We start from the raw sequence: 27,759 nt of genomic DNA, 5'->3' as shown, positions 1-27,759 counted from the left end.
AATACAACTGCCGATCAATTGAGTTGCATGCAAAGCCATTTCGAGTGGAAACTACACCCCGCAATATTCAATACCATAGACAATATATGGGGCCCACATACAGTGGACCGCTTAGCTTCGCTACAGACTGCACATTTAGCAAGATTCAACAGCAGATTTTATCACCCCCTCTCAGAAGGAGTGGACGCGCTTGCCCAGCAAAACTGGGCTGTAGAAAACAATTTTGTGAATCCGCCATTCCGCCTAATAACACAAATTTTGGACGTTCTTCAATCTCAAAAGGCACAGGCTACAGTGATAGCACCTTACTGGCCAGCTCAACCGTGGTTTCAGAGACTTCGTGTGGCATCAATATGTCAACCATTCAAAATCCCAAACACCGCAATAATCAGTCTCGGAAAGAAGGCGGAACCACTACGAAATCAAAAATGGAGAACATATGCATGGAGAGTTTGTGGCAAGAAACTTTGACTAAGAAAAGGTGGTCTCCACGTGCTATCAGACAATTTTCTATGTGTTTAGCACCTTCTACCCTACGATTGTACAATGGATATTTGTTACAATGTTTTACATTTTGTGATGAAATAGGTGTAGAGTTCAGCCATTTAGATTCTGCTGGACTTGTTGATTTTTTGTATGAACTAGCAGATTCTAGCGATCGACCAAAATCCAAGTTAAATTCAGCATTGGCAGCTATAAATCTAGCTTTTGATGCATTAGAACTACCTAGTCTGGCAAGGAACCCATTTGTTGAACGCTTTGTGGACGCCTTGGTGAAATCAGGTACTCGACTACCTATGACCAAATCAACCGTTTTTCCTATTCCTAAGTTAATGGACGTATTTTTACGTTGGCCAGACAATGACACCCTAACGATAAAACAACTGCGAATGAAGGCACTATGTCTACTTAGCATTACCGCTATGCTTAGACCGTCCGATATTGCACCTAAATCTGAAATATTTAATCGTGATACAGGTGCTATTGAAAAGGTTGTGTTTTCGACAAAACAATTACAATTCCTTGAAAATGGATCTGTAAAAATAAAATTCTTTGGAATAAAGAATGACTCGTCACGCGATGGATTTGAAGTTACTATCCCTAACAAGACTACTTCCAGAAAGCTTGATCCTGTCCAAACACTACGTGACTACATAGACAAAACTGAACAGGTACGAGACAAAGGATCATCACCTGTATTCCTCAGTCTTAAATACCCACATGGTCCTATTGACGCGTCAACCGTTGCAAATATTCTCCAGGATGTGATCAACTTGGCAGGTCTATCTGGCCAAGGTTATTCTGCAAAGTCATTTCGCCCTACAGGAGCTACTTGTGCTATAGAATCAAAATTTTATCCGTCTGTTGTGCGTAAGATAGGACGATGGAAGACTGAATCAGTTTTCTTTGATCATTATGTACATTCGCAAACACCAAATAACTTTGCTGAATCATTGCTAAAACAAACTTAGGGGTTTTGTAGCAGATTATCAGTGTTCTGAAAACTATTATTACTTATCATTGTAATAAAGTGACATTACCATACAAGTACTTTAAAATAGTAAATACCCATATTACATGGTATAATGCCTGAAAATGTGAAAAGTATTGAAATGTATCAAAATGTAAGACTAAATTGTATAATGTCATAATTTTTCTTTTTACTCACCACATAGGCAATGTGAATTTCAATAAATATTTGTATTTTTGAAATTATGCGTTGGGTTATCTCCCATTGACGTAGGTTTACAAAAAGTTTAGTCAAGGGAGATAACCTTAGCTATCTGTGTACGCTAGGTGGCGTGCTACACGCCACCTTATAATCAGTTCTTGCTTAGCGATTTTCTTTTATTAATAATTATTCATGCTTATAATTGCATGTACATGTACTTATATTGTATGTTTGGTGGATGTGTACTATTACAGTTGTTGGAAGAACATTTTGATTATACCGCCATTGGAATTAATTCTACATACGTTTTGATTGGTTGACACGATAACCTTTGATTGGGACTACTTTTAAAATCACGCGGTTCAATGCGTTTTGATATCGATTGGCTAACACTTTAACGCCACTTCGCAAGGTCCCGGAAATGATAACGCACAAGAAGTAGTTCGAAGTTGTTTAAAACAAATATATAGATTTTATCATTTTTTTGCTTTGAAAAAGAAAAAAATATATTATTTGTTATAATTTGCATTAAATTGTTATATTTTTATACATTTCCAAAAGGGCCAGTTTTGCATAGTAATTAGCGCCATTTCACATTAGGTTATATCCTTACACCACAAATGATATAATGAAAAGATTTATCCTCGGAATAGCTTTTCTATTGTGGTATAAACAGGTCAAACAAATGCGGGGTTCTTGTATATGGTGTTTTTTCACTCTCGTTAGTTATTTTTCAAACGTTAGAAAAGTGTATAGATATTTGTATATAAATCAGTTACTGTACGTCATTGCCCCGGAGTAATCAGTTAATCTGCCGTTTTAAAGTGAATAAATGAATATCTGTATGCATATTAGTTACTGTCATGGGCCTAAAGTAACCAGTTTGTCTGTCGTTTAAAAGTGTGTACATATCTGTATACATATTAGTTACTGCCATGGGCCTAAAGTAACCAGTTTGTCTGTCGTTTAAAAGTGTATGCATATTAGTTACTGTCATGGGCCTAAATTAACGTCTTGCTTAGCGCTACATCCGCCAGCATCGCTCTCCTCGCACTGTGTCATGGGTGAAGAGGAAAAAAATACGCAAGTATTGAATCATTTACAAGAAACACTGGAACATGTCAAAATAACTACGGACAAATTGTGTGAACGAGTAGAAACTCTAGAGAGGGCACAGACACCACCATCGTTTGATTTTAACCAGCCCTCGTCACTCAACCTTCGGGGCGAACCACAACCACGTGGTTTGGGATCTTACCAGGCAGGAGCTTGCACTAACTTTAACACCCATGAGGGTGGAGACTCACCAAATGAATTGCAATTGCATACAGCTGATGATCTGCAAGGTGAGTTTGCTGTCATAAAAGACTCTGTTTTAAAAGTGAAATTACCGACAGAATTACGAGTACCCGACTCATCCAGGGGCATAAAAAGGCAGGATCAGCCATTCGGCAAAGTTATACAGAAATGTGGGAAATTCAGTGAAACTACATTGAAACTATTGTTATCTATTGAAAGTGGAACAGAAGCGGGTGCTATACTTGAGAAACTGTGGCATATACAGGTAGCCCAGATACGTTACCTCCAGGAGGAACATTCAGCGTTAGTGGTACAGGTTCAGTTCAACCCGGACGTGTCGCGATTATTCCGGACCATGCAGAAGAACACATCTGGATTTTCACAAAATACGTTGAATTTATTGGAAAAACCAACGACAATTTCAGCTGCAACTGTTTGGAGTGTACAGAATCGTGGTACATTCAGCTACCGTGGACAAGGCAATTTCAGCACTCGTGGTCAGAGCTACAGAGGTCGAGGTCACGCGTACGGTAATAGCTTCAGGTCGTTCGGGAATCATGACGTCATGTCTAGATAGTCGTCGGGAGAAGCATGCGCAACACTGAGTGACAGTTAGGTGCATTGGTACACAGTACACACGTGTCACTGTTATTGTTTACAAATGTAGTCGATGGAAATATGTTGGTTACATGGTACTAGTAGTACTTGTTTACGTTATAACTAAACATTGTGTATTTTAGGTTAAAATGTTCAGGTAATACAGATAGATCTACAGTGTGTGTAGTATGCACCCTATACATGCATCTCCTTTAAATGTCTCTTCTTAAATCATGTTTAGAGGAATGGGCTGAAATAGATGCTCCAAACCAGGTTATTGAATGGATACGTGATGGCATACAAATGCCTTTTATAGAACCTCACCAACATTTTTTCCCCAAATCACAACTTACCTGATAATCAGAAAAAATTCATATCGGAAGAAATTTATTCATTGCTTGAAAAGGGATATATATCTAAAGTAGAATATGTACCTCACTGTGTAAGCCCGATAGGATGTGTTCAGAAAAAGAATGGGAAATACAGGCTTATAACAGATTTACGATAGGTAAATTCATATTGTAACACACCTAAGTGTAGATATGAGGATATTACAATTCTACCAGAGATTGTAAAAGTAAAAGATCATCTAGTTACTTTAGATTTGAAAGATGGATTTTTTCTTGTACCAATAGCCGATTCATGTAGAATATTTTTAGGCATTTTTTGGAATGAGCAGTATTATGTATGGAATGTGCTTCCATTTGGTTTACAATGTAGTCCTTATTTATTTTGCAAAGTATTGAGACCAGTCATTGTTTATTTGCGTAGCCTCGGTATAAGACTTACCATATATGTAGATGATGTTTTGATTGCTGGAGCAAGTGATGAGATACAGTCTTGGTCTGATTGTGTACTTAATGTGTTCAAACGATTAGGATTTGTGGTTAATTTTGAAAAATCAAATATGTTACCAGAGACTACAAAACAGTTTCTTGGTTATATTATAGACACTTCCGGTAATGAAAAATCCGTTGTGACATTAAAAGACTATTGAAACAACAAAATGTGAAAGCTAGAATTTTGGCTAGAATAGCTGGACAGTGTATTTCTACCGCAAAAGCCATATTTCCAGGAAAACTAAAACTGCGTTCAGTGTACCGATTACTAGGTAGTCGTACATCTTGGGAATCTGTTCTCGTGTTAGATGAGTCAACTATCAAGGACCTGAACTGGTGGCTTGATGCGTTAGAGACATGGAACGGTTGTACAATAACCACTCCAGTGGTCCAAGGGCAGATAACTACCGATGCATCCCAAAGTGGATGGGGGGCAACTTACCTCAACAAGGACGCTCAAGGATTTTGGAGCACAGAAATAAGCAATCTTTCATCAAACCACAGGGAAATGTGGGCGGTGTTAATGGCAATAGTATCATTTCGTACAGACATAACGGGAAAGACAATTCAAGTATTATCAGACAATATCTCAACCGTGGCAGACAATGACACCCTAACGATAAAACAACTGCGAATGAAGGCAATATGTCTACTTAGCATTACCGCTATGCTTAGACCGTCCGATATTGCACCTAAATCTGAAACATTTAATCGTGATACAGGTGCTATTGAAAAGGTTGTGTTTTCGACAAAACAATTACAATTCCTTGAAAATGGATCTGTAAAAATAAAATTCTTTGGAATAAAGAATGACTCGTCACGCGATGGATTTGAAGTTACTATCCCTAACAAGACTACTTCCAGAAAGCTTGATCCTGTCCAAACACTACGTGACTACATAGACAAAACTGAACAGGTACGAGACAAAGGATCATCACCTGTATTCCTCAGTCTTAAATACCCACATGGTCCTATTGACGCGTCAACCGTTGCAAATATTCTCCAGGATGTGATCAACTTGGCAGGTCTATCTGGCCAAGGTTATTCTGCAAAGTCATTTCGCCCTACAGGAGCTACTTGTGCTATAGAATCAAACTTTGATCCGTCTGTTGTGCGTAAGATAGGACGATGGAAGACTGAATCAGTTTTCTTTGATCATTATGTACATTCGCAAACACCAAATAACTTTGCTGAATCATTGCTAAAACAAACTTAGGGGTTTTGTAGCAGATTATCAGTGTTCTGAAAACTATTATTACTTATCATTGTAATAAAGTGACATTACCATACAAGTACTTTAAAATAGTAAATAACCATATTACATGGTATAATGCCTGAAAATGTGAAAAGTATTGAAATGTATCAAAATGTAAGACTAAATTGTATAATGTCATAATTTTTCTTTTTACTCACCACATAGGCAATGTGAATTTCAATAAATATTTGTATTTTTGAAATTATGCGTTGGGTTATCTTCCATTGACGTAGGTTTACAAAAAGTTTAGTCAAGGGAGATAACCTTAGCTATCTGTGTACGCTAGGTAGCGTGCTACACGCCACCTTATAATCAGTTCTTGCTTAGCGATTTTCTTTTATTAATAATTATTCATGCTTATAATTGCATGTACATGTACTTATATTGTATGTTTGGTGGATGTGTACTATTACAGTTGGTGGAAGAACATTCAGATTATACCGCCATTGGAATTAATTCTACATACGTTTTGATTGGTTGACACGATAACCTTTGATTGGGACTACTTTTAAAATCACGCGGTTCAATGCGTTTTGATATCGATTGGCTAACACTTTAACGCCGCTTCGCAAGGTCCCGGAATTGATAACGCACAAGAAGTAGTTCGAAGTTGTTTAAAACAAATATATAGATTTTATCATTTTTTTGCTTTGAAAAAGAAAAAAAAATATTATTTGTTATAATTTGCATTAAATTGTTATATTTTTATACATTTCCAAAAGGGCCAGTTTTGCATAGTAATTAGCGCCATTTCACATTAGGTTATATCCTTACACCACAAATGATATAATGAAAAGATTTATCCTCGGAATAGCTTTTCTATTGTGGTATAAACAGGTCAAACAAATGCGGGGTTCTTGTATATGGTGTTTTTTCACTCTCGTTAGTTATTTTTCAAACGTTAGAAAAGTGTATAGATATTTGTATATAAATCAGTTACTGTACGTCATTGCCCCGGAGTAATCAGTTAATCTGCCGTTTTAAAGTGAATAAATAAATATCTGTATGCATATTAGTTACTGTCATGGGCCTAAAGTAACCAGTTTGTCTGTCGTTTAAAAGTGTATGCATATTAGTTACTGTCATGGGCCTAAATTAACGTCTTGCTTAGCGCTACATCCGCCAGCATCGCTCTCCTCGCACTGTGTCATGGGTGAAGAGGAAAAAAATACGCAAGTATTGAATCATTTACAAGAAACACTGGAACATGTCAAAATAACTACGGACAAATTGTGTGAACGAGTAGAAACTCTAGAGAGGGCACAGACACCACCATCGTTTGATTTTAACCAGCCCTCGTCACTCAACCTTCGGGGCGAACCACAACCACGTGGTTTGGGATCTTACCAGGCAGGAGCTGGCACTAACTTTAACACCCATGAGGGTGGAGACTCACCAAATGAATTGCAATTGCATACAGCTGATGATCTGCAAGGTGAGTTTGCTGTCATAAAAGACTCTGTTTTAAAAGTGAAATTACCGACAGAATTACGAGTACCCGACTCATCCAGGGGCATAAAAAGGCAGGATCAGCCATTCGGCAATGTTATACAGAAATGTGGGAAATTCAGTGAAACTACATTGAAACTATTGTTATCTATTGAAAGTGGAACAGAAGCGGGTGCTATACTTGAGAAACTGTGGCATACACAGGTAGCCCAGATACGTTACCTCCAGGAGGAACATTCAGCGTTAGTGGTACAGGGTCAGTTCAACCCGGACGTGTCGCGATTATTCCGGACCATGCAGAAGAACACATCTGGATTTTCACAAAATACGTTGAATTTATTGGAAAAACCAACGACAATTTCAGCTGCAACTGTTCGGAGTGTACAGAATCGTGGTACATTCAGCTACCGTGGACGAGGCAATTTCAGCACTCGTGGTCAGAGCTACAGAGGTCGAGGTCACGCGTACGGTAATAGCTTCAGGTCGTTCGGGAATCGTGACGTCATGTCTAGACAGTCGTCGGGAGAAGCATGCGCAACACTGAGTGACAGTTAGGTGCATTGGTACACAGTACACACGTGTCACTGTTATTGTTTACAAATGTAGTCGATGGAAATATGTTGGTTACATGGTACTAGTAGTACTTGTTTACGTTATAACTAAACATTGTGTATTTTAGGTTAAAATGTTCAGGTAATACAGATAGATCTACAGTGTGTGTAGTATGCACCCTATACATGCATCTCCTTTAAATGTCTTCTCTTAAATCATGTTTAGAGGAATGGGCTGAAATAGATGCTCCAAACCAGGTTATTGAATGGATACGTGATGGCATACAAATTCCTTTTATAGAACAACCTCACCAACATTTTTTCCCCAAATCACAACTTACCTGATAATCAGAAAAAAATCATATCGGAAGAAATTTATTCATTGCTTGAAAAGGGATATATATCTAAAGTAGAATATGTACCTCACTGTGTAAGCCCGATAGGATGTGTTCAGAAAAAAGAATGGGAAATACAGGCTTATAACAGATTTACGATAGGTAAATTCATATTGTAACACACCTAAGTGTAGATATGAGGATATTACAATTCTACCAGAGATTGTAAAAGTAAAAGATCATCTAGTTACTTTAGATTTGAAAGATGGATTTTTCCATGTGCCAATAGCCGATTCATGTAGAATATTTTTAGGCATTTTTTGGAATGAGCAATATTATGTATGGAATGTGCTTCCATTTGGTTTACAATGTAGTCCTTATTTTTTTTGCAAAGTATTGAGACCAGTCATTGTTTATTTGCGTAGCCTCGGTATAAGACTTACCATATATGTAGATGATGTTTTGATTGCTGGAGCAAGTGATGAGATACAGTCTTGGTCTGATTGTGTACTTAATGTGTTCAAACGATTAGGATTTGTGGTTAATTTTGAAAAATCAAATATGTTACCAGAGACTACAAAACAGTTTCTTGGTTATATTATAGACACTTCCGGTAATGAAAAATCCGTTGTGACATTAAAAGACTATTGAAACAACACAATGTGAAAGCTAGAATTTTGGCTAGAATAGCTGGACAGTGTATTTCTACCGCAAAAGCCATATTTCCAGGAAAACTAAAACTGCGTTCAGTGTACCGATTACTAGGTAGTCGTACATCTTGGGAATCTGTTCTCGTGTTAGATGAGTCAACTATCAAGGACCTGAACTGGTGGCTTGATGCGTTAGAGACATGGAACGGTTGTACAATAATCACTCCAGTGGTCCAAGGGCAGATAACTACCGATGCATCCCAAAGTGGATGGGGGGCAACTTACCTCAACAAGGACGCTCAAGGATTTTGGAACACAGAAATAAGCAATCTTTCATCAAACCACAGGGAAATGTGGGCGGTGTTAATGGCAATAGTGTCATTTCGTACAGACATAACGGGAAAGACAATTCAAGTATTATCAGACAATATCTCAACCGTGGCATATTTGAATCATATGTGGGGCCCAAGCAAAGACTTGACAAAATTAGCGGAAGCTATATGGGCCGAGGCAATAGATCATCATGTGATGTTAGTGTGCCGACATATTCCGGGAATCGACAATACAACTGCCGATCAATTGAGTCGCATGCAAAGCCATTTCGAGTGGAAACTACACCCCGCAATATTCAATACCATAGACAATATATGGGGCCCACATACAGTGGACCGCTTACCTTCGCTACAGACTGCACATTTAGCAAGATTCAACAGCAGATTTTATCACCCCCTCTCAGAAGGAGTGGACGCGCTTGCCCAGCAAAACTGGGCTGTAGAAAACAATTTTGTGAATCCGCCATTCCGCCTAATAACACAAATTTTGGACATTCTTCAATCTCAAAAGGCACAGGCTACAGTGATAGCACCTTACTGGCCAGCTCAACCGTGGTTTCAGAGACTTCGTGTGGCATCAATATGTCAACCATTCAAAATTCCAAACACCGCAATAATCAGTCTCGGAAAGAAGGCGGAACCACTACGAAATCAAAAATGGAGAACATATGCATGGAGAGTTTGTGGCAAGAAACTTTGACTAAGAAAGGGTGGTCTCCACGTGCTATCAGACAATTTTCTATGTGTTTAGCACCTTCTACCCTACGATTGTACAATGGATATTGTTACAATGTTTTACATTTTGTGATGAAATAGGTGTAGAGTTCAGCCATTTAGATTCTGCTGGACTTGTTGATTTTTTGTATGAACTAGCAGATTCTAGCGATCGACCAAAATCCAAGTTAAATTCTGCATTGGCAGCTATAAATCTAGCTTTTGATGCATTAGAACTACCTAGTCTGGCAAGGAACCCATTTGTTGAACGCTTTGTGGACGCCTTGGTGAAATCAGGTACTCGACTACCTATGACCAAATCAACCGTTTTTCCTATTCCTAAGTTAATGGACGTATTTTTACGTTGGCCAGACAATGACACCCTAACGATAAAACAACTGCGAATGAAGGCAATATGTCCACTTAGCATTACCGCTATGCTTAGACCGTCCGATATTGCACCTAAATCTGAAACATTTAATCGTGATATAGGTGCTATTGAAAAGGTTGTGTTTTCGACAAAACAATTACAATTCCTTGAAAATGGATCTGTAAAAATAAAATTCTTTGGAATAAAGAATGACTCGTCACGCGATGGATTTGAAGTTACTATCCCTAACAAGACTACTTCCAGAAAGCTTGATCCTGTCCAAACACTACGTGACTACATAGACAAAACTGAACAGGTACGAGACAAAGGATCATCACCTGTATTCCTCAGTCTTAAATACCCACATGGTCCTATTGACGCGTCAACCGTTGCAAATATTCTCCAGGATGTGATCAACTTGGCAGGTCTATCTGGCCAAGGTTATTCTGCAAAGTCATTTCGCCCTACAGGAGCTACTTGTGCTATAGAATCAAAATTTGATCCGTCTGTTGTGCGTAAGATAGGACGATGGAAGACTGAATCAGTTTTCTTTGATCATTATGTACATTCGCAAACACCAAATAACTTTGCTGAATCATTGCTAAAACAAACTTAGGGGTTTTGTAGCAGATTATCAGTGTTCTGAAAACTATTATTACTTATCATTGTAATAAAGTGACATTACCATACAAGTACTTTAAAATAGTAAATACCCATATTACATGGTATAATGCCTGAAAATGTGAAAAGTATTGAATGTATCAAAATGTAAGACTAAATTGTATAATGTCATAATTTTTCTTTTTACTCACCACATAGGCAATGTGAATTTCAATAAATATTTGTATTTTTGAAATTTTGCGTTGGGTTATCTCCCATTGACGTAGGTTTACAAAAAGTGTAGTCAAGGGAGATAACCTTAGCTATCTGTGTACGCTAGGTGGCGTGCTACACGCCACCTTATAATCAGTTCTTGCTTAGCGATTTTCTTTTATTAATAATTATTCATGCTTATAATTGCATGTACATGTACTTATATTGTATGTTTGGTGGATGTGTACTAAGTTGTGAACATAGGCAATGTGAATTTCAATAAATATTTGCATTTTTGAAATTATGCGTTGGGTTATCTCCCATTGACGTAGGTTTACAAAAACAGTTTGTCTGTCGTTTTAAAGTGTATACATATATGTATACATATTCGTTACTGTCATGGGCCTAAAGGAACCAGTTTGTCTGTCGTTTTAAAGTGTATACATATCTGTATACATATTCGTTACTGTCATGGGCCTAAAGGAACCAGTTTGTCTGTCGTTTTAAAGTGTATACATATCTGTATACATATTCGTTACTGTCATGGGCCTAAAGGAACCAGTTTGTCTGTCGTTTTAAAGTGTATACATATCTGTATACATATTCGTTACTGTCATGGGCCTAAAGTAACCAGTTTGTCTGTCGTTTTAAAGTGTATACATATCTGTATACATATTCGTTACTGTCATGGGCCTAAAGTAACCAGTTTGTCTGTCGTTTTAAAGTGTGTACATATCTGTATACATATTCGTTACTGTCATGGGCCTAAAGTAACCAGTTTGTCTGTCGTTTTAAAGTGTATACATATCTGTATACATATTCGTTACTGCCATGGGCCTAAAGTAACCAGTTTGTCTGTCGTTTTAAAGTGTGTACATATCTGTATACACATTTATTATTTTCAGTGGCTGATTAACGCAGATAATCAGTGACGCCATCTTGTTGGATTTTAGTAATGATGTGCTCTGCCACCATGCAGTCCGTGATGGAAGACAGAGTAAACTGCGTCCACACTTCTGAAACAGATGGGAGGATAAGTATGCTCTAGTAGACATTGCGACTCAGTTGATTTATGTTATAATTTTCGATTTTTTCTGAAGCTTTTGTGTCAGCCATTCTGATGGAGAGAAATCAGAACATCAAAAAGGTGATGTAAGGCATTCAACTGAATAAATCGGCTTACGAAGCCACATTCTATGCAGCTGTTCTTACCTTTTTGACCTTAACTGTGGTGAGGACGGAGGACTGATATAGTCCAGATGGTTTTCTAAGGGCCAGTCTAGAGGGATAAACCCTATTTACCAATAAATTATACTTAGTTAGCGATTGTTTATTTAGAGATTAGAAAGTTTTTATTTAATATAGGTACCGTACCTGAATATATGGTAAAATTAAAGGTACTTTCCCTGTATGTATGATATAATTATAGGTAATGTACCTTTATGTATGATATAATTATAGATACTGTACCTGTATGTATGATATAATTATAGATACTGTACCTGTATGTATTGTATAATTATAGATACTGTACCTGTATGTATTGTATACTTATAGATACTGTACCTGTATGTATGGTATAATTATAGATAATTTACCTGTATGTATTGTATAATTATAGGTACTGTACCTGTATGTATTGTATAATTATAGATAATTTACCTGTATGTATTGTATAATTATAGATAATGTACCTTTATGTATTGTATAATTATAGATAATTTACCTGTATGTATTGTATAATTATAGATAATGTACCTTTATGTATTGTATAATTATAGATACTGTACCTGTATGTATTGTATAATTATAGATAATTTACCTGTATGAATTGTATAATTATAGATACTGTACCTATATTTATGGTATAATTATAGATACTGTACCTTTTATGTATTGTATAATTATAGGTACTGTTCATGTATGTATTGTATAATTATAGATACTTTACCTGTATGTATTGTATAATTATAGATACTGTACCTTTATGTATTGTATAATTATAGATACTGTACCTGTATGCAGAATTATGTGCAGAATTAATACAAAAATTAAATTAACAACTGAATCATCTTTCTTTACCTCTTCAAACACGTGGAAATCTGGAAAGGAAGTCTGAGAAATCAGATTGGTGCATTTGATAATTGAAATCTAAACTACAGAAATACAACGGTCATCATTATTTCCTTATGTCCCGGCTATCGCCAGGATCCAACTTGATAAATTTCGATTTAGGTGTTTAAATAGCCATTGTCATATGAAGACATGTAACGAGGGGACACCAACAGCCATGGTCATTTGAAGACGGATACCAAGGAGACACCAACAGTCAGGGCCATTTAAGGACGATTGCTAAGGAGACACCAACAGTCAAGGTCATTTGAGGTCGGGTGTAAAGGAGACACCAACAGTCAGGGTCATTTGAGGACGGATGACAGGGGCACCAACAGCCAGAGTCATTTGAGGACATATGTCTAGGGAGACACCACCACCCAGGGTCATATGAGGACGATGTCAAGGAGACACTAACAGCCCGGTCATTTGAGGACGGGTTCCAAGGAGACACCAACAATGATGTTAATTTTAGGACGAGTGTCGAGGAGACACCTAGAGAGGAAAGAAGCACGAAAATCAGAGCAGTGTGTAAAGAAATGAAATATCCCACGTAGTATTCCATTTCAAACTGGTTAACTAAAAATTATTCATAAATTTGTTTTATTTTTCACCGGTAACGACTCTCCTATGTCTATATATTCATATAGAACATGAAATTAATTGTTGATTTTTATTTATGTGTAGCTATGCATAGTTTTTCGATCACTTGGACAATAATACATAAGGCAAGCGCACAAAGTACACAAACTGCGGTACTGAAAGGTACACGAGCTCGAGGTGGCAACGCTTGTTGCGTACATGGCTGTAGATGCGCAATATTCTATTGGCTTGTCCCCGCCAATCAGATCTGACTCTATTTTTACCAGATATGATACGTAAGGTTAAAAATCGTGTTAGCTGTTAAAACTACCATGTAATATAGGGTATTTGAATACCTTTGAATGATCAAATTCTGGATAAGTCATAGCGGGAATCCTGCCGACAAAGCAGATTAGGTGTGTTTAGCATTTGCCTGGGCCTATTTAAACCTGCATTTGACTCTGACTCGTATTTAATTCAGATCTCCTCAGATGGAGTCAGGATCACCAAGCTGGCAGGTATTCCTTACACTCTAATGAGCATACCTTACATATTGTTCCTTGTTTAGAAACTATTCCTTCTAGTTCTGTAATTACTTAAGTCATTTATGATGTTCATGTAAAGGAGGATATTCTATATTATTCAATCGATGAAAAAAAAAATGAAAACAAATCACTTTTGCCTTTCAGAAAATCATGGTATCCTTATCAAAAAGATTGACGTTGATCTGCCTCTGTATATTCATTGAATCTATAACGACACAAGCACAAACTGGTAACGTATAACATTCATTAATTGGGCTAATTGTCTGTAATAAAAGTAAATTAGTTGAAATACAATACAGTCGACAATGAACAGACGATTGCTATCGTATTTTATTTAGCAAAAGTGCCCGTAACTGCGTATTTTAGAGTAGCCATATATATAATAATTATGTCGGTATCCTCTGTTGTGTTTAAGGACATGACGCCTTCTTAATGTTAAATAAAGGATGTTACCTTTCCGGAACATATGTTTTAATTTCCCTTGAACCATTTCCTGTTCCAATGTGAATAAGTGTTTTACCTTTTATTCTATGTTTTTGCTTTGATTTTGTTTTTTGTTTGTTTTTGTTTGTTGTTTTTTGTTTGTTGTTTTTTGTTTGTTTGTTTTGTTTGTTTGTTGTTTTTTTGTGTGTTTTTTTTTTTTTTGTTCTTTTTTTTATCATAAGTTCGCTAATTTAACGTCTTGCTGAAAGATAAAAACTAACAATACATGCATTTTTTTAGTGAGTGGTCCATGTATAAGACACGAAGGCGGGGCCCCGTTTATTGATAATAACGGGAGAGTTCCGATATGTGGAAGAAGAGGCGACATCAGTTGTCCCTAGCAACTATACCTGTATCCAGACAAACCCAGCTTGTACTGGCGTTGTATGTACCGGAGTCTGCTGTCCAGGTAATGTTTGTTAGTGTAAGAATTATCAGTCATAAGAGGACTTCTATGATATATGCCATCGAGTGAAACTCTGAAACATTAGGTCGGTAATGTGTTAATTTATAATAATTTCTTAAAACGTTCAATATACGTTTACGTACATTTACCGCCTTTGCATATATATTGTTGTATGAACTCGTTTGAATTAATTTCTTGAACACAACATATCCTTTTACTTTTTCGCCAAGATTTAGAATGAAAATTCTGGTAATAAAACATCTCACAATAGGAGAGAATTAGAAAATGGAAAATGTAAGCATTGTACTGTTTTAAACTTGGCATTCATGAACAATATGCAAGTACAGTGTATATGTATCGATATTGCCAACGAAAGTATCCAACATAAAGCAGATTCTACTTATCATTTATACCGAATTTGTAATCGCAGTTTATAATATTTCATGTATGGTTGTTATTAATTTTTAAACGTATGTGATCAATGATATTTCCGAACAAAAACATTGATTGATTTTAATGATTTAGTACGAAAAATCGTACGAAACTTTCTTTTACCTTGAGTATTACGCAAGATATGGGATGTTTGTATGTTTAAAATGAGTAGGTTATTCTAAAAATCGCCAATATCTCCTTAATTACGATCATGAAAACATAACAATATAAGCCATTTTTAAAATTCGTTTCGACCACAATATGATGGCGTTATTCATCAAAACCACTCCTGGAATAAATAGTACATTTTTTGTATATGCGTTTTAATTGGCTGACACGGTGGACTTTGAGCGGACTAATTTTCAATTACGTGATTCATGGCGTTTTGATTGGTTGGCACACGAAGGTCGCTTTACACGGTCGCTTAAATGATAAGACGCAGAAAGTAGTTCGGACTTGTATTTCTGATAATTATTATATATACTAGTATTTCTATCAATTTGATGCTTTAGATATGATAAATTGCTAATTACTTGTTATGAAATGTAACTAGTTATATATTCCCACATATTTCTAAAATTGTCAGTTTTGCGTATTAATTAACCGCATATCGATAAATGTCATATCCTTACACAAGAATTGATATTGTGAAAACACATGCATTGGCACAAAACAGGTTAATTCATCCTCGTTATAGTTTCTTCATTCTAGTAGAATCAGGTCACGGAAACTCCTGGTTGTTTTACGTGGTATTTCTTTCACTCTCGTTGGTTACTTTTTAAAAGGTTACAAAACCTCTCACTAAAGCTCTTGTTTTTGTAAATTATGGAAAATAGCTAACTCGAGTAAATGAAATACAGTATGCAACAACCACTCGTTGTGTAACCGCTATTCATTCCACTTGAAAGTCATTTTCCAGAAAACTGGACATATATTGTTTCACGTGAATATCGTAGGTCCTATGATTTTTAGAAGCAGTATTTTGTACCTGTATTTACATTTACAGACAAGATTTTATTGATCACAAAGTAACGTATAAGATACTTCGTGTAAAATAATATCTAAATGTGACTGAATTTTAATGTTTACAGACAGTGTCGTGACCACAACCGGCCTTCTCACTGCCGCTCAACAACTGGTTGGGTTTGCTCCTGGGAGTCCTACAACCAAGCGCCTTGCTGCCCAATTTGATGTAACTCGAAGAGCGGTTCTGTCATTAGTCGGGAAGTAGGTATATATGATGTGTCGTTTGGTATTGCTCGACATGTCAAACGCGAAATTATGACTGTAAGGCTGGCGATGGTATGCTCAAACAAGTATATCAGTACTCATAATTTGTTTTATTTCATTGACAGTGACAGCAGGATATCCATAACTGGCCTAAGGGATGACCCAGAGTTTGCGCAGGCCTTTAACGCCAGGATCGGGAAATGTCCCTTCAAACCCGTAACTCCCTGTAACCATTATGACCATTATCGTACTGCCGACGGAAGCTGTAACAATCTCCAGAACAGGGAGTGGGGAAAGTCCAATACTAACCAGCTGCGATTCCTAAAACCTGTGTATCAAAACGGTATTCGCAACACACTGCTTACTGTAAACGTTTTTTTTATATGGTCAAATTTAAGCGCATAACTGAAATTAAAAATATACAGGATGATGAACTGGCATATGTGGTACTTGCCCAAGAAGAAAATATCCAGAAAATACAATTAGAGCAATCATAATCTTGCTAAATGCTTTCAGCGCGAAAAGTGCTAAAATAAGAAACCCGCTTAAACATTACATCTACAGTATACATGGTTATATTTTTTTCACTTGCCATTTCATTTTTTCCTTCCTTAATTAGTATTTAAGTTAATGGTAGAGATTGTTAACACTGGAAGTTTTGATCTACTTTGTAGTTATTAGAACACCTTCCCGGAGATTTCGGGGATCAAAAGTGCTGAAAACTTGAAATGCCTACTTCTCGAAAACAGCAATGTCTCAGATCAAGATGTATTTCTATTCAATGCTGGGATAACTGGCCACCATTTTTGTTCTCATATGAGTCAAATTTAAAAATATGACCAAGTGACCCATGATCGGGATATTTATCTTTTAACATACCAGTCATTATTGGTCCCCTTTGAATGTCGATTTTATCGTTATGTCATCTACTGACTGAGTGAAACAACGAAAAGTAACTTTGATAGAAGAGAATGCAAACCGGGACGAAGGTTTGAGTTTATTCAAATGCACATGGCTTTGAACGACATATTATCAATCACAAAGATACCTTAGGTCACGGTATAAACCATTGTATTGCTTGTTTGGATTTGCTGGCATTGGTTCTATTGGACAAAGGTATTGCTAGCATGGATCATCCAAGTTTGTTCAGAAGGATGACGTTGCCCCACTTTCAACGTAACTAGAATTGAATTATACAAAAGACTTCTTCTGAATATTGGAAATGGGGACAAACATATTCAAATAATTTGTTACTGAATACCAAAATTACGAGTTATGATTGGATAAGTTAAAATTGCTGAAGAGAAATGCATCGTTTGAGGTTCAAAATCCATTACCTTAACCAACTTTGAAATTCATATCCCCCAACAATGTCTTCTACCGATTGTTCTGATATTTTGTTGATCGCATTAAAATTTTTGTCATTATACAGGATATAGCAACGACAATGAATAATCTTATTTTTAACTTTAAATATATTATGTAAGATATGATAACACTAACTACTTTGCTTGCATTAATACTAGATAAACTAGCACTTCTTACTTCTGGTTGACTTTTATTGTGTTTTCGATACATTGGAAACAGTTCCGTAAGGCGAGAATCCTCATCTGAAACCCATTCGGAAAATTTCCCGACATTTTCTTAATGTATATTTGGACTTAGAAGTAGCCATTAAATTTGTTGTAGATTGATAATGTAGGATTTCCTCTTCCGATTGTCCCCAGAATTAGTAACTTTATTGTATGGTACCTCAACCGTATTATTACCACAGGTTTTGATGAGCCACGAAAACTTGGGGTTGGAGATGTTCCCCTTCCGAGTGCACGAAAAATTAGTAACGATGTATTCCGTGACAACGTCGGTCCACAGCTCTCCCCAGAAAACACAGTAATGGTGATGGCCTGGGGTCAATTTGTTGACCACGACTTCATCCGGACTCCAATGTCCACTGGTAAGGACAGGGACGTCATTCGAACATTACTATATCGTGTCATCCATTATTGAGAATAACAGTTTTGAATAGCTCAACTGACGTGAAATGTACCCTGTAATAATATAGATAGTAATCTTTTCAAAAATACCTTACAGAATTTCAATTAAGAATAAGATTTTGTTGATTGATGGATGCTATTCAGGCAGGAAAGAAGTGTTAAAGACATTACTGTTTGACATTGGGACATCAAACATAACAGAATGAACTTGATACTGATTCATTTTTTTATATTTACCATTGTATGGCACTGCCACTATATAACCCTACCAATTCAGTTGCGAGTTCACCAGCCTATGAACTGCCAACAGGAAGTGATCTCTGCTACTGGTAAGCGCGGGAAATTTGAATTTGAAAATTTCAAAACAAAAATCGCATGACAAATAAAAAATCGCAGATGGTAAATATAAGAATTGAACGGCTTTCAGTTGGCATTCATAGTCAATATGAATGCCAACTGAAAGCCGTTCAATGCTTAACTATACCTTATCATTTCTTTATATACTTGTTTGAAATAGAAACAACGCCAAAATTGTAGTATATTTTGTTTCGTTTTTCAGAAATCATTCTAAATTCTAAGCCCATTTCAAAGCAAATACAAAAGTTGATCATTTCGACATCTGGCCCCGAATTCATCAACGTTCCCCACCTAAGAAAACTCTAAACTTAAAGTTTCAATTGAAAACAATAACATAATCTAAGGAAGGTTTCCGAGGATTTTCCTTAAAATATGTAATATATTCTATGCATTCCTTCCATCTTTAACAGATGATAATGGTGAGCCGCTGGAATGCTGCGCCCCTGGAGCTGACACAATGTAATTCATATCTTTCTAAAACAATGAAAATGATAAACTGTGTATGTCAACTGATTAGCATATATATCATAGTATATTTGTAATTCTGCATAGATAACTCTTATATTTTGGATTCTTTCCAAACAAAGGTTAGCAAGATTGGTTATATCTTTCATTAGTTTAGCAACATAAATCTATACAATCTTAAATCGTTTATTTATAGATGTATGACAACTCGTTAATCTATAACTTCTTTCCGGGATATATTGATTAAATATCCTGCTATCTAAATACTGAATAACAATAAGAACTTTATCTTTTCAGACTTGAATGTTTCCCGATAACCATACCCCCGGGTGACCCTCACTTTACTAGTAACTGTATGAGTGTCTCGAGGTCATCGCCAGGATCACCGACAGACTGCTCTCTAGGTCTGTATGTGGAAGGCTGTTTTGTAGCTTTCTTTGTCTGAATCTTTTTTTTTTAAATAATATAATTTTATTCAGGCAAAACATGTATCTATATAACATATATGTTCTCTCACAGGAGGGCTTGCACACGTCATATGTAACAAGGTATCAAAGTTGTGCTAAGGCAATGCTGATGTTAACAAAAAGAGATTATTTTAATGGAGCATTATAATAAATGGACAAATTGAAATTTTTGGGAATTTCTATCACTTTTGATTAAACTCCGAAGATCTACGATATTTCCTCATAAAACATCGCATGTTTTTATTTATATACCTGCAAAATGTTTAATAAAAAACATATGAAACTTTCTTTCAGCTAGAACATTACAAGAGAAATGCGATTTTTGTATGTTGAAAATCGGAAGGTAATTTTTATCGGTACGATGTAAATTAATTGCCGGGAAACAATTGTTAATATCTCCTTAATTACGATTCTTCGTAGGTTACAGGGAGCAAGTGAATGTATTGACATCTTACATTGACGCTTCGAATGTGTATGGGTCTACACAAGAAGAACAGAACGAACTGAGGACATTCTCTCACGGTTTGTTGCTAATGTTACAGGCATACGATTTATCTAATGGTACTGCCCTCATCGAGTCTTAAATATTGTAATGACATTAGGTAGATATGTCATTAGGTAGATATGTCATTAGGTAGATAGGTCATTAGGTAGATATGTCATTAGGTAGATATGTCATTAGGTAGATATGGCATTAGGTAGATATGTCATTAGGTAGATATGTCATTAGGTAGATATATCATTAGGTAGATATGTCATTAGGTAGATAGGTCATTAGGTAGATATGTCATTAGGTAGATATGTCATTAGGTATATATGTCATTAGGTAGATATGTCATTAGGTAGATATGTCATTAGGTAGATATGTCATTAGGTATATATGTAATTAGGTAGATATGTCATTAGGTAGATATGGCATTAGGTATATATGTAATTAGGTAGATATGGCATTAGGTAGATATGTCATTAGGTATATATGTCATTAGGTATATATGTAATTAGGTAGATATGGCATTAGGTAGATATGGCATTAGGTAGTCATTAGGTATATATGTCATTAGGTAGATATGTCATTAGGTAGATATGGCATTAGGTATATATGTAATTAGGTAGATATGTCATTAGGTAGATATGTCATTAGGTATATATGTAATTAGGTAGATATGTCATTAGGTAGATATGTCATTAGGTAGATATGTCATTAGGTAGATATGTCATTAGGTATATATGTCATTAGGTAGATATGTCATTAGGTAGATATGTCATTAGGTAGATATGGCATTAGGTATATATGTCATTAGGTAGATATGTCATTAGGTATATATGTCATTAGGTATATATGTCATTAGGTAAATATGTCATTAGGTAGATATGTCATTAGGTATATATGTCATTAGGTAGATATGTCATTAGGTAGATATGTCATTAGGTATATATGTCATTAGGTAGATATGTCATTAGGTATATATGTCATTAGGTATATATGTCATTAGGTAAATATGTCATTAGGTAGATATGTAATTAGGTAGATATGTAATTAGGTAGATATGTAATTAGGTATATATGTCATTAGGTATATATGGCATTAGGTAGATATGTCATTAGGTAGATAGGTCATTAGGTATATTTGTCATTAGGTAGATATGTAATTAGGTAGATATGTAATTAGGTATATATGTAATTAGGTATATATGGCATTAGGTAGATATGTCATTAGGTAGATATGTAATTAGGATATGTCATTAGGATATGTCATTAGGTAGATATGTCATTAGGTAGATATGTAATTAGGTAGATATGGCATTAGGTAGTCATTAGGTATATATGTCATTAGGTAGATATGTCATTAGGTAGATATGTAATTAGGTATATATGTCATTAGGTAGATATGTAATTAGGTAGATATGTAATTAGGTAGATATGTCATTAGGTATATATGTAATTAGGTAGATATGTCATTAGGTATATATGTCATTAGGTAGATATGGCATTAGGTAGATATGTCATTAGGTAGATATGTCATTAGGTAGATATGTCATTAGGTAGATATGTCATTAGGTAGTCATTAGGTAGATATGTAATTAGGTAGATATGTAATTAGGTAGATATGTCATTAGGTAGATATGGCATTAGGTATATATGTCATTAGGTAGATATGTGATTAGGTAGATATGTCATTAGGTATATATGTCATTAGGTAGATATGTCATTCGGTAGATATGGCATTAGGTAGATATGTCATTAGGTAGATATGTCATTAGGTAGATATGTTTAGATATTGACCTAGTATCTTCATCACCTTATCTATATTGCAATGCCTTACCGCAGTCATTTGATCAAGTATTATAAGTTATGAAACAATAACTACATACATTTGTGTCTACATTTATACCTGTTATTCAGAAGTAAGCATGCACGTTCCGATATAGCACTCTCAGACAAATGTCATTGAGGCGGTGTTTCTCGGTTATTATCTCTTCAAAAGGAACTGTTATAGTTAATGATAATATTTTTTCGTAAGCCAATAGTGAGTATCAAACAATAAATTAACTTGAACACACGATTTGAGATATGATATTTGCCTCAACGCGTCATTTAATCAAAGCAAATACAATTCCTTCATTCGTTCAAATATGACATCAATTTTGTAATTCCTATCTGTAACTTCTTTAATGGGGCAGTAGGTAAATGACGTTATTTGATGTTACAGGTAAACTGAAAAAGAATGGGAGATTACTACCAAATGGAGATTTTTCGTGTCAGAAGCCAGTTCTTACTTCTTACTGTTTCTTCGCAGGTAAAGGAACACTACCACCATGTTATATGTAGACTAATTATTCAAAGCAGATATATATATATATATATATATATAGTTTTCTAAGCTATCATATACACATGTGTTGGTGATCCGAAGATATAAATTTGAATTTCCTGTCGTAGTTGTACCGAGAGAAATATATATATAGGCATTCATGTATATATACATGCCCTTGTCTGTAAACTGAATATTGTCTGTTGTCCTGATTTGTTAATAAGTCTCTTGACTATCATCATCTTTTACTATCGTTTGTTTACCAATACGTATCAGAATGGCTGTCTTAAGATATTTCAGCTGTTTTGGTACCCGTGGGACACTTTTAACCGCATTTCAACTTAAATCAGACCAACCAAAAGACTCAATTTTCCCCATATAAACGTATCCAAGAACACCTGATGTCTTGACAACAGGCAATATCAAGTTGACAAAATTTCCATAGAATTGATCTAAGGGCTGATCACTTGTTATTATTGACCATTGCACAAAACCGTGTTACCATGTCAACAAAAACTGGAAAAGAAACAACCTATATGCATCTCTTCACACATTTTCTTACATTCATGTGTAGTTTTATTGAAATTAGTTTATTTAGATTGGAGTAGACCGGATAAGACATGTCTTTGTAAATGGCATCAAGGGTCCTAATTCCGGTAACAATTGTAGAAATTTAATGTCTTTCAGGAATAGCATTTCATGAATAATTTTTGTGTAAAGTGTCGGTGAAATCCATGCATAATGCTGGAGGAACAGGCCGTACAAAACGTTGTCTTCAGATAGACAGATACGATTATCCCTCCCTCTCGAGGGAGAGGGGATATATACTAATTTCATACTACGATGCTATTTTACAGGGGACAGGAGAGTTAATATAGTCCCGAGCCTTGCATCCACTCATAACGTCTTTATGTTGGAGCACAACAAGATTGCTAAACAACTACGGAACAAAAATGGACACTGGGGTGATGAAAAACTCTTCCAGGAAACAAGGAAAATTGTTGGAGCATTGATGCAGCAGATCACTTATGGGGAATATCTTCCTGTAATTTTGAATGACGAAATGAGAACGACTTACAAACTTAATTTAAACTCTGGACACAATGACGAATATGACGTCACAGTTAACGCTGCCACAAGTAACGCTTTTGGTGCTGCGACTTTCCGAATGGGACATACACAGATACCCCGTACTCAAGGTATAATGAATGCAGGGGGTGTAACACAACACACACCATTAGAGGAAACATTCTTCACCCCCACTATGGTACAGCACCCTAATGGCCAGAATCAACCAGGCATGTTCCGTTGGTTGACGAGAGAGCCAGCAGCCAAAACTGACAGGTATACTATGGGAACTTCGATGAGTATGCCACCTTAGAAATTAAACAAAATCTGAATTTTTCTATTTCAAAAAAAAGGAAAACTGATTAAACAGCCAAAATATGTTTTATTGCTAACAGACGGATGATCATGTAACCAAAATTGCAGTTTTGATTCACATTACGTATAACGTAAAATCAGTTATAGCTATAACACTACTACTGGCCGATACCATAGCGTAAACCCTACTACTTGCCGATACCATAGCATCAGACATACTACTTTCCATCACCATAGCTTCAACCCAGCTTCTTGGCGATACCATAGCTTCAACCCAACTACTTGGCGATACCATAGCTTGCACCCTATGACTATTTTGTATACTTAAGATGATTATGATAATTATCATGTTCGAACAAAGTAATTTTTTAAAGAAACATTTCCTTCTTCGTGTTCCCAAAAAGGTGATATTAAAAGTCGCAGCAATGTATAGTTTGATCTGATGGACTTTGTGTAGGCAGTAAATAATTAAGTTCCATTATCTATCTCTGTATTTACTTTATAATAATTATCGATATCAGAATTTTCGAGAAGGCGATCCGTGATCAGCTGTTTGTGAGCTTTGAAGCACAGAGTTTCGACCTGACAGCATTGAATATACAGCGGGGTCGTGACCACGGGCTACCTAGTTACAATGAGTGGAGGGATTGGTGTCACCTACAGCGGGCGACTCATTTTGGTACAGACACCGGGGGACTTATCCATCACTCAACAGACAACGCCAACAGGCTCAGTGCAGCATACAAGTAAGTATGATATCAGTTTCAGGGTTTCATATTCAGATACAGTGTAAATAGAAGGGATTTCCCTTTCACTTGCAAGATTGGATGATTGCGTTTCAGACACACTGGAACTGATGGTAATGCATCACTTACATTGGCAAATGTCTAATATCCTTTCTCCTTTCTACCCAGCGAACTGATATCTGTGTTGAGATGGGTTTTTTTTTATCAATGTTTATATGTCTGTTCGATCAGACAGGTTAATATCCTATTGTGTTAGAATTAGATATAGAAAGTCATACATGCCATAAACTCGCAACTTTAGACTAATTTTTCGTTATATATTGATATTTTTCTTAAGCCATGTGAACGACATCGAGCTGTTCGCTGGTGGAGTAACAGAGGAACATGTGCCAGGGGGCAACATAGGTCCAACGTTTGCCTGCATGATTGCACGTCAATTCAAATACTGGAAAATAGGAGATAGGTTTTGGCACGAAAGGCCAGGCAAAACAGGGTTCACCTCAGGTATATATGAATATATATTAAAACAAACGCCTCACAAAAGCAAAAAGCAGGATGATAGTTCTGGATTTCACGATGATTTATCTCAGACTCTCAAAAGTAAAGCTTACATCTGTTAATTATCCTCAGTGTGAACTGATATGTCTCAATTGCACAACGTTTGCTATGTAGTTTACTGATCAACAATACTTACAAAATCAGTTCGTGTATTACTTTTCTATAGAGGAAGACAATAATATTACGATCGAAAGTCTTAATCTTATTCCCTATCGATTTTATAATATTAAAGAAATGAAATTCAAGAAAACGACTCTGAAAGATATAATGTATTGATGCAATATCAATTTATGTAAGGTCAATGTTGTATTGATATGAACTGATACGTTAATAAAATAGTTTATCGACAGAAATCAGTAGACAATAATATTTTCATTAAATATATGTATAAATCATATACATAGAAAATGTTAGATTTCACGAAATGCAAGTAAATTATTCTACATCAATAGGAAATTGGCAAAAAATAAGTTACTTTTCACAAACGTTTTCACAGTTTTAACTCCTCAAGTACACAGTAACAGAATGTGTGTGATGCAAAGATGGTCATCTATCAATGATGTAATAATATAAATCCAAAAATGTTATTCATTTAAATATCTGTCCCAAATGCGAAAATTATCTACCGAAAGATGGGCATTGATAAATGTTACAGGGTTGCAATTCAGAATACGTTGATAGAAACACCGTCTTCCTGAAGGCTCTTTTTGCACATACAAATGTATGTTCAATATAACCTTTTCCAAAATAAGTTGGCATAATTCTAGTTAGCAGGAAGTGGGTTATTTTTATGTAATATTCGGTATCAAGATATCGTCTTATAAAAATATCATGTTGCGTATCCCTCCAGTAAAATAACGATTAGGGTTTATATGCTTATAGCGGACTTGTCTCGTTAATTTAGCTCAACTCAAGCAAATTAAGAAAATGACACTAGCCAAGATAATCTGCCGGAACATGAAGTTGAAATGGATACAAAAAAATGTCTTCCGTAAAGTGGACGAAGTAAGGTAAGAGTATTGCAAGATGTTAATACAGACTTCCTTGTACTCACTAGAAGTGGCATTTTACCTTGCCGCACTCTAGAACAACCATTAATAATAGTTTGAAAATTAAGGAAAATTCAGGCTATGTACATTTGTATATACCAGTTTTCATGGGATTTATGCCCCTTGATTCATGTTGATATAGCCTAACCGTACAATTTATTTCGTAGCATAAGTTTTAAAGATACATAAATTGTTGACATAAATTAAACAGATATACGTATATATATAACATACAAATGTACATACAAATTTTTACAATTAAATGATTTTTTTCTTCGTTATTTGTTTAACATGAAGAACTGTCGGTTTATCATTTCGCCATTCTTCAGTTGTTTTATCGTTTGGGTCATTCCCCTTTATTTTTATTGAAATCCTGCAGCACTGTTGATTATAACCTTTGTGATCTTTGATATTTGATCACCATGACAGGCAGTGATTGCATTTTCCCATGAAAGTTTTGTTGTAGATTTCATTATAAAACACTACTTACCATACTCTAATTGTGTTATATAAAGTACTGTCATTATTGTACTATCTCTCTACATATATTGTCTTCTGTTGTACAGCAACCCTCTAGTGAAATGCAAGTCCTTGAAGAAGATGAATCTTAATAAGTGGAAGGAACATTGATACGTAACCAGCTGCCATCCTGTTAATGTCTTGATTACGATGTACATTATCATATATATTTACGTTCTATTAATAAAGTGTAAAGACATTTCATTTAATTGTTTGTAATTGACGTATCCATAAATGAATCTTACATGAAATATACTATCAATTTCAGGTAAATACACTTTCAAAACCTTGTTAAGGAAAGTGATCATTTATTCATCTCGAGTGATTTTCTGGATTCGGTGTGCTGGTATTCCGGTTGTATTATAATAGCCATGAAGACAATGTAATTTATTTTTTTAATTAATAAAACAGAAGATTAAATTACAAATAACTATAGTGACATGTCTTATCTCATTTAAGGCAAACAAAGTGAAAGGCAATTGGAAAATTACCAATATGTTTCATTTACCATGCTACACATTCTTCCAAAACAAATAAATTCAGTTCTCCTTGCTTTACCACAGATTGAATCTAAAGTTCATGACCTAAAATAAAACATATATTCATGTTACATTTGTGGACTACAATAGGGCAATTGTTTTAGGGATTTGACACCGTATCTGAAGATTTTAGTGATGTAAACTCAAACAGGAAGATACACAACAGTGTATTTCTGTATTCAATATATGGATTCCATCGGGAAG

General features: G+C 35.6%; 1 protein-coding gene across 1 annotated transcript; it reads left to right on the top strand.

Annotated features, from left to right (window-relative positions):
* The first annotated feature begins 8,847 nt into the window (after positions 1 to 8,847).
* On the top strand, positions 8,848 to 27,220 carry LOC117344118. Its single transcript, XM_033906765.1, has 16 exons — positions 8,848 to 9,658; positions 9,796 to 10,578; positions 11,977 to 12,028; positions 14,856 to 15,007; positions 16,528 to 16,663; positions 16,792 to 17,009; positions 18,441 to 18,620; positions 19,428 to 19,476; positions 19,780 to 19,886; positions 20,370 to 20,471; positions 22,660 to 22,746; positions 23,619 to 24,105; positions 24,666 to 24,890; positions 25,228 to 25,394; positions 26,353 to 26,458; positions 27,064 to 27,220. The coding sequence occupies exons 1-16, from the start codon at positions 8,848 to 8,850 to the stop codon at positions 27,125 to 27,127; spliced, it is 3,726 nt and encodes a 1,241-aa protein (XP_033762656.1). The 3' UTR covers positions 27,128 to 27,220.
* The last annotated feature ends 539 nt before the right edge of the window (positions 27,221 to 27,759 follow it).

The sequence above is a fragment of the Pecten maximus genome, chromosome 15, assembly GCF_902652985.1.
Source record: "Pecten maximus chromosome 15, xPecMax1.1, whole genome shotgun sequence".
Lineage (NCBI taxonomy): Eukaryota > Metazoa > Mollusca > Bivalvia > Pectinida > Pectinidae > Pecten > Pecten maximus.
Note: the sequence above shows the minus strand (reverse complement) of the source record. Positions and strands in the feature narration are given on the sequence as shown.

Excerpts from the sequence above, each read along its gene's own strand:
- LOC117344118 (XM_033906765.1), top strand. The coding sequence starts at position 8,848 with ATGGAACGGTTGTACAATAATCACTCCAGTGGTCCAAGGGCAGATAAC. Across the intron at positions 9,659-9,795 it reads GGAGAACATATGCATGGAGA|GTGTAGAGTTCAGCCATTTA; the intron begins GTTTGTGGCAAG and ends GTGATGAAATAG. Across the intron at positions 22,747-23,618 it reads TTCTTACTGTTTCTTCGCAG|GGGACAGGAGAGTTAATATA; the intron begins GTAAAGGAACAC and ends GCTATTTTACAG.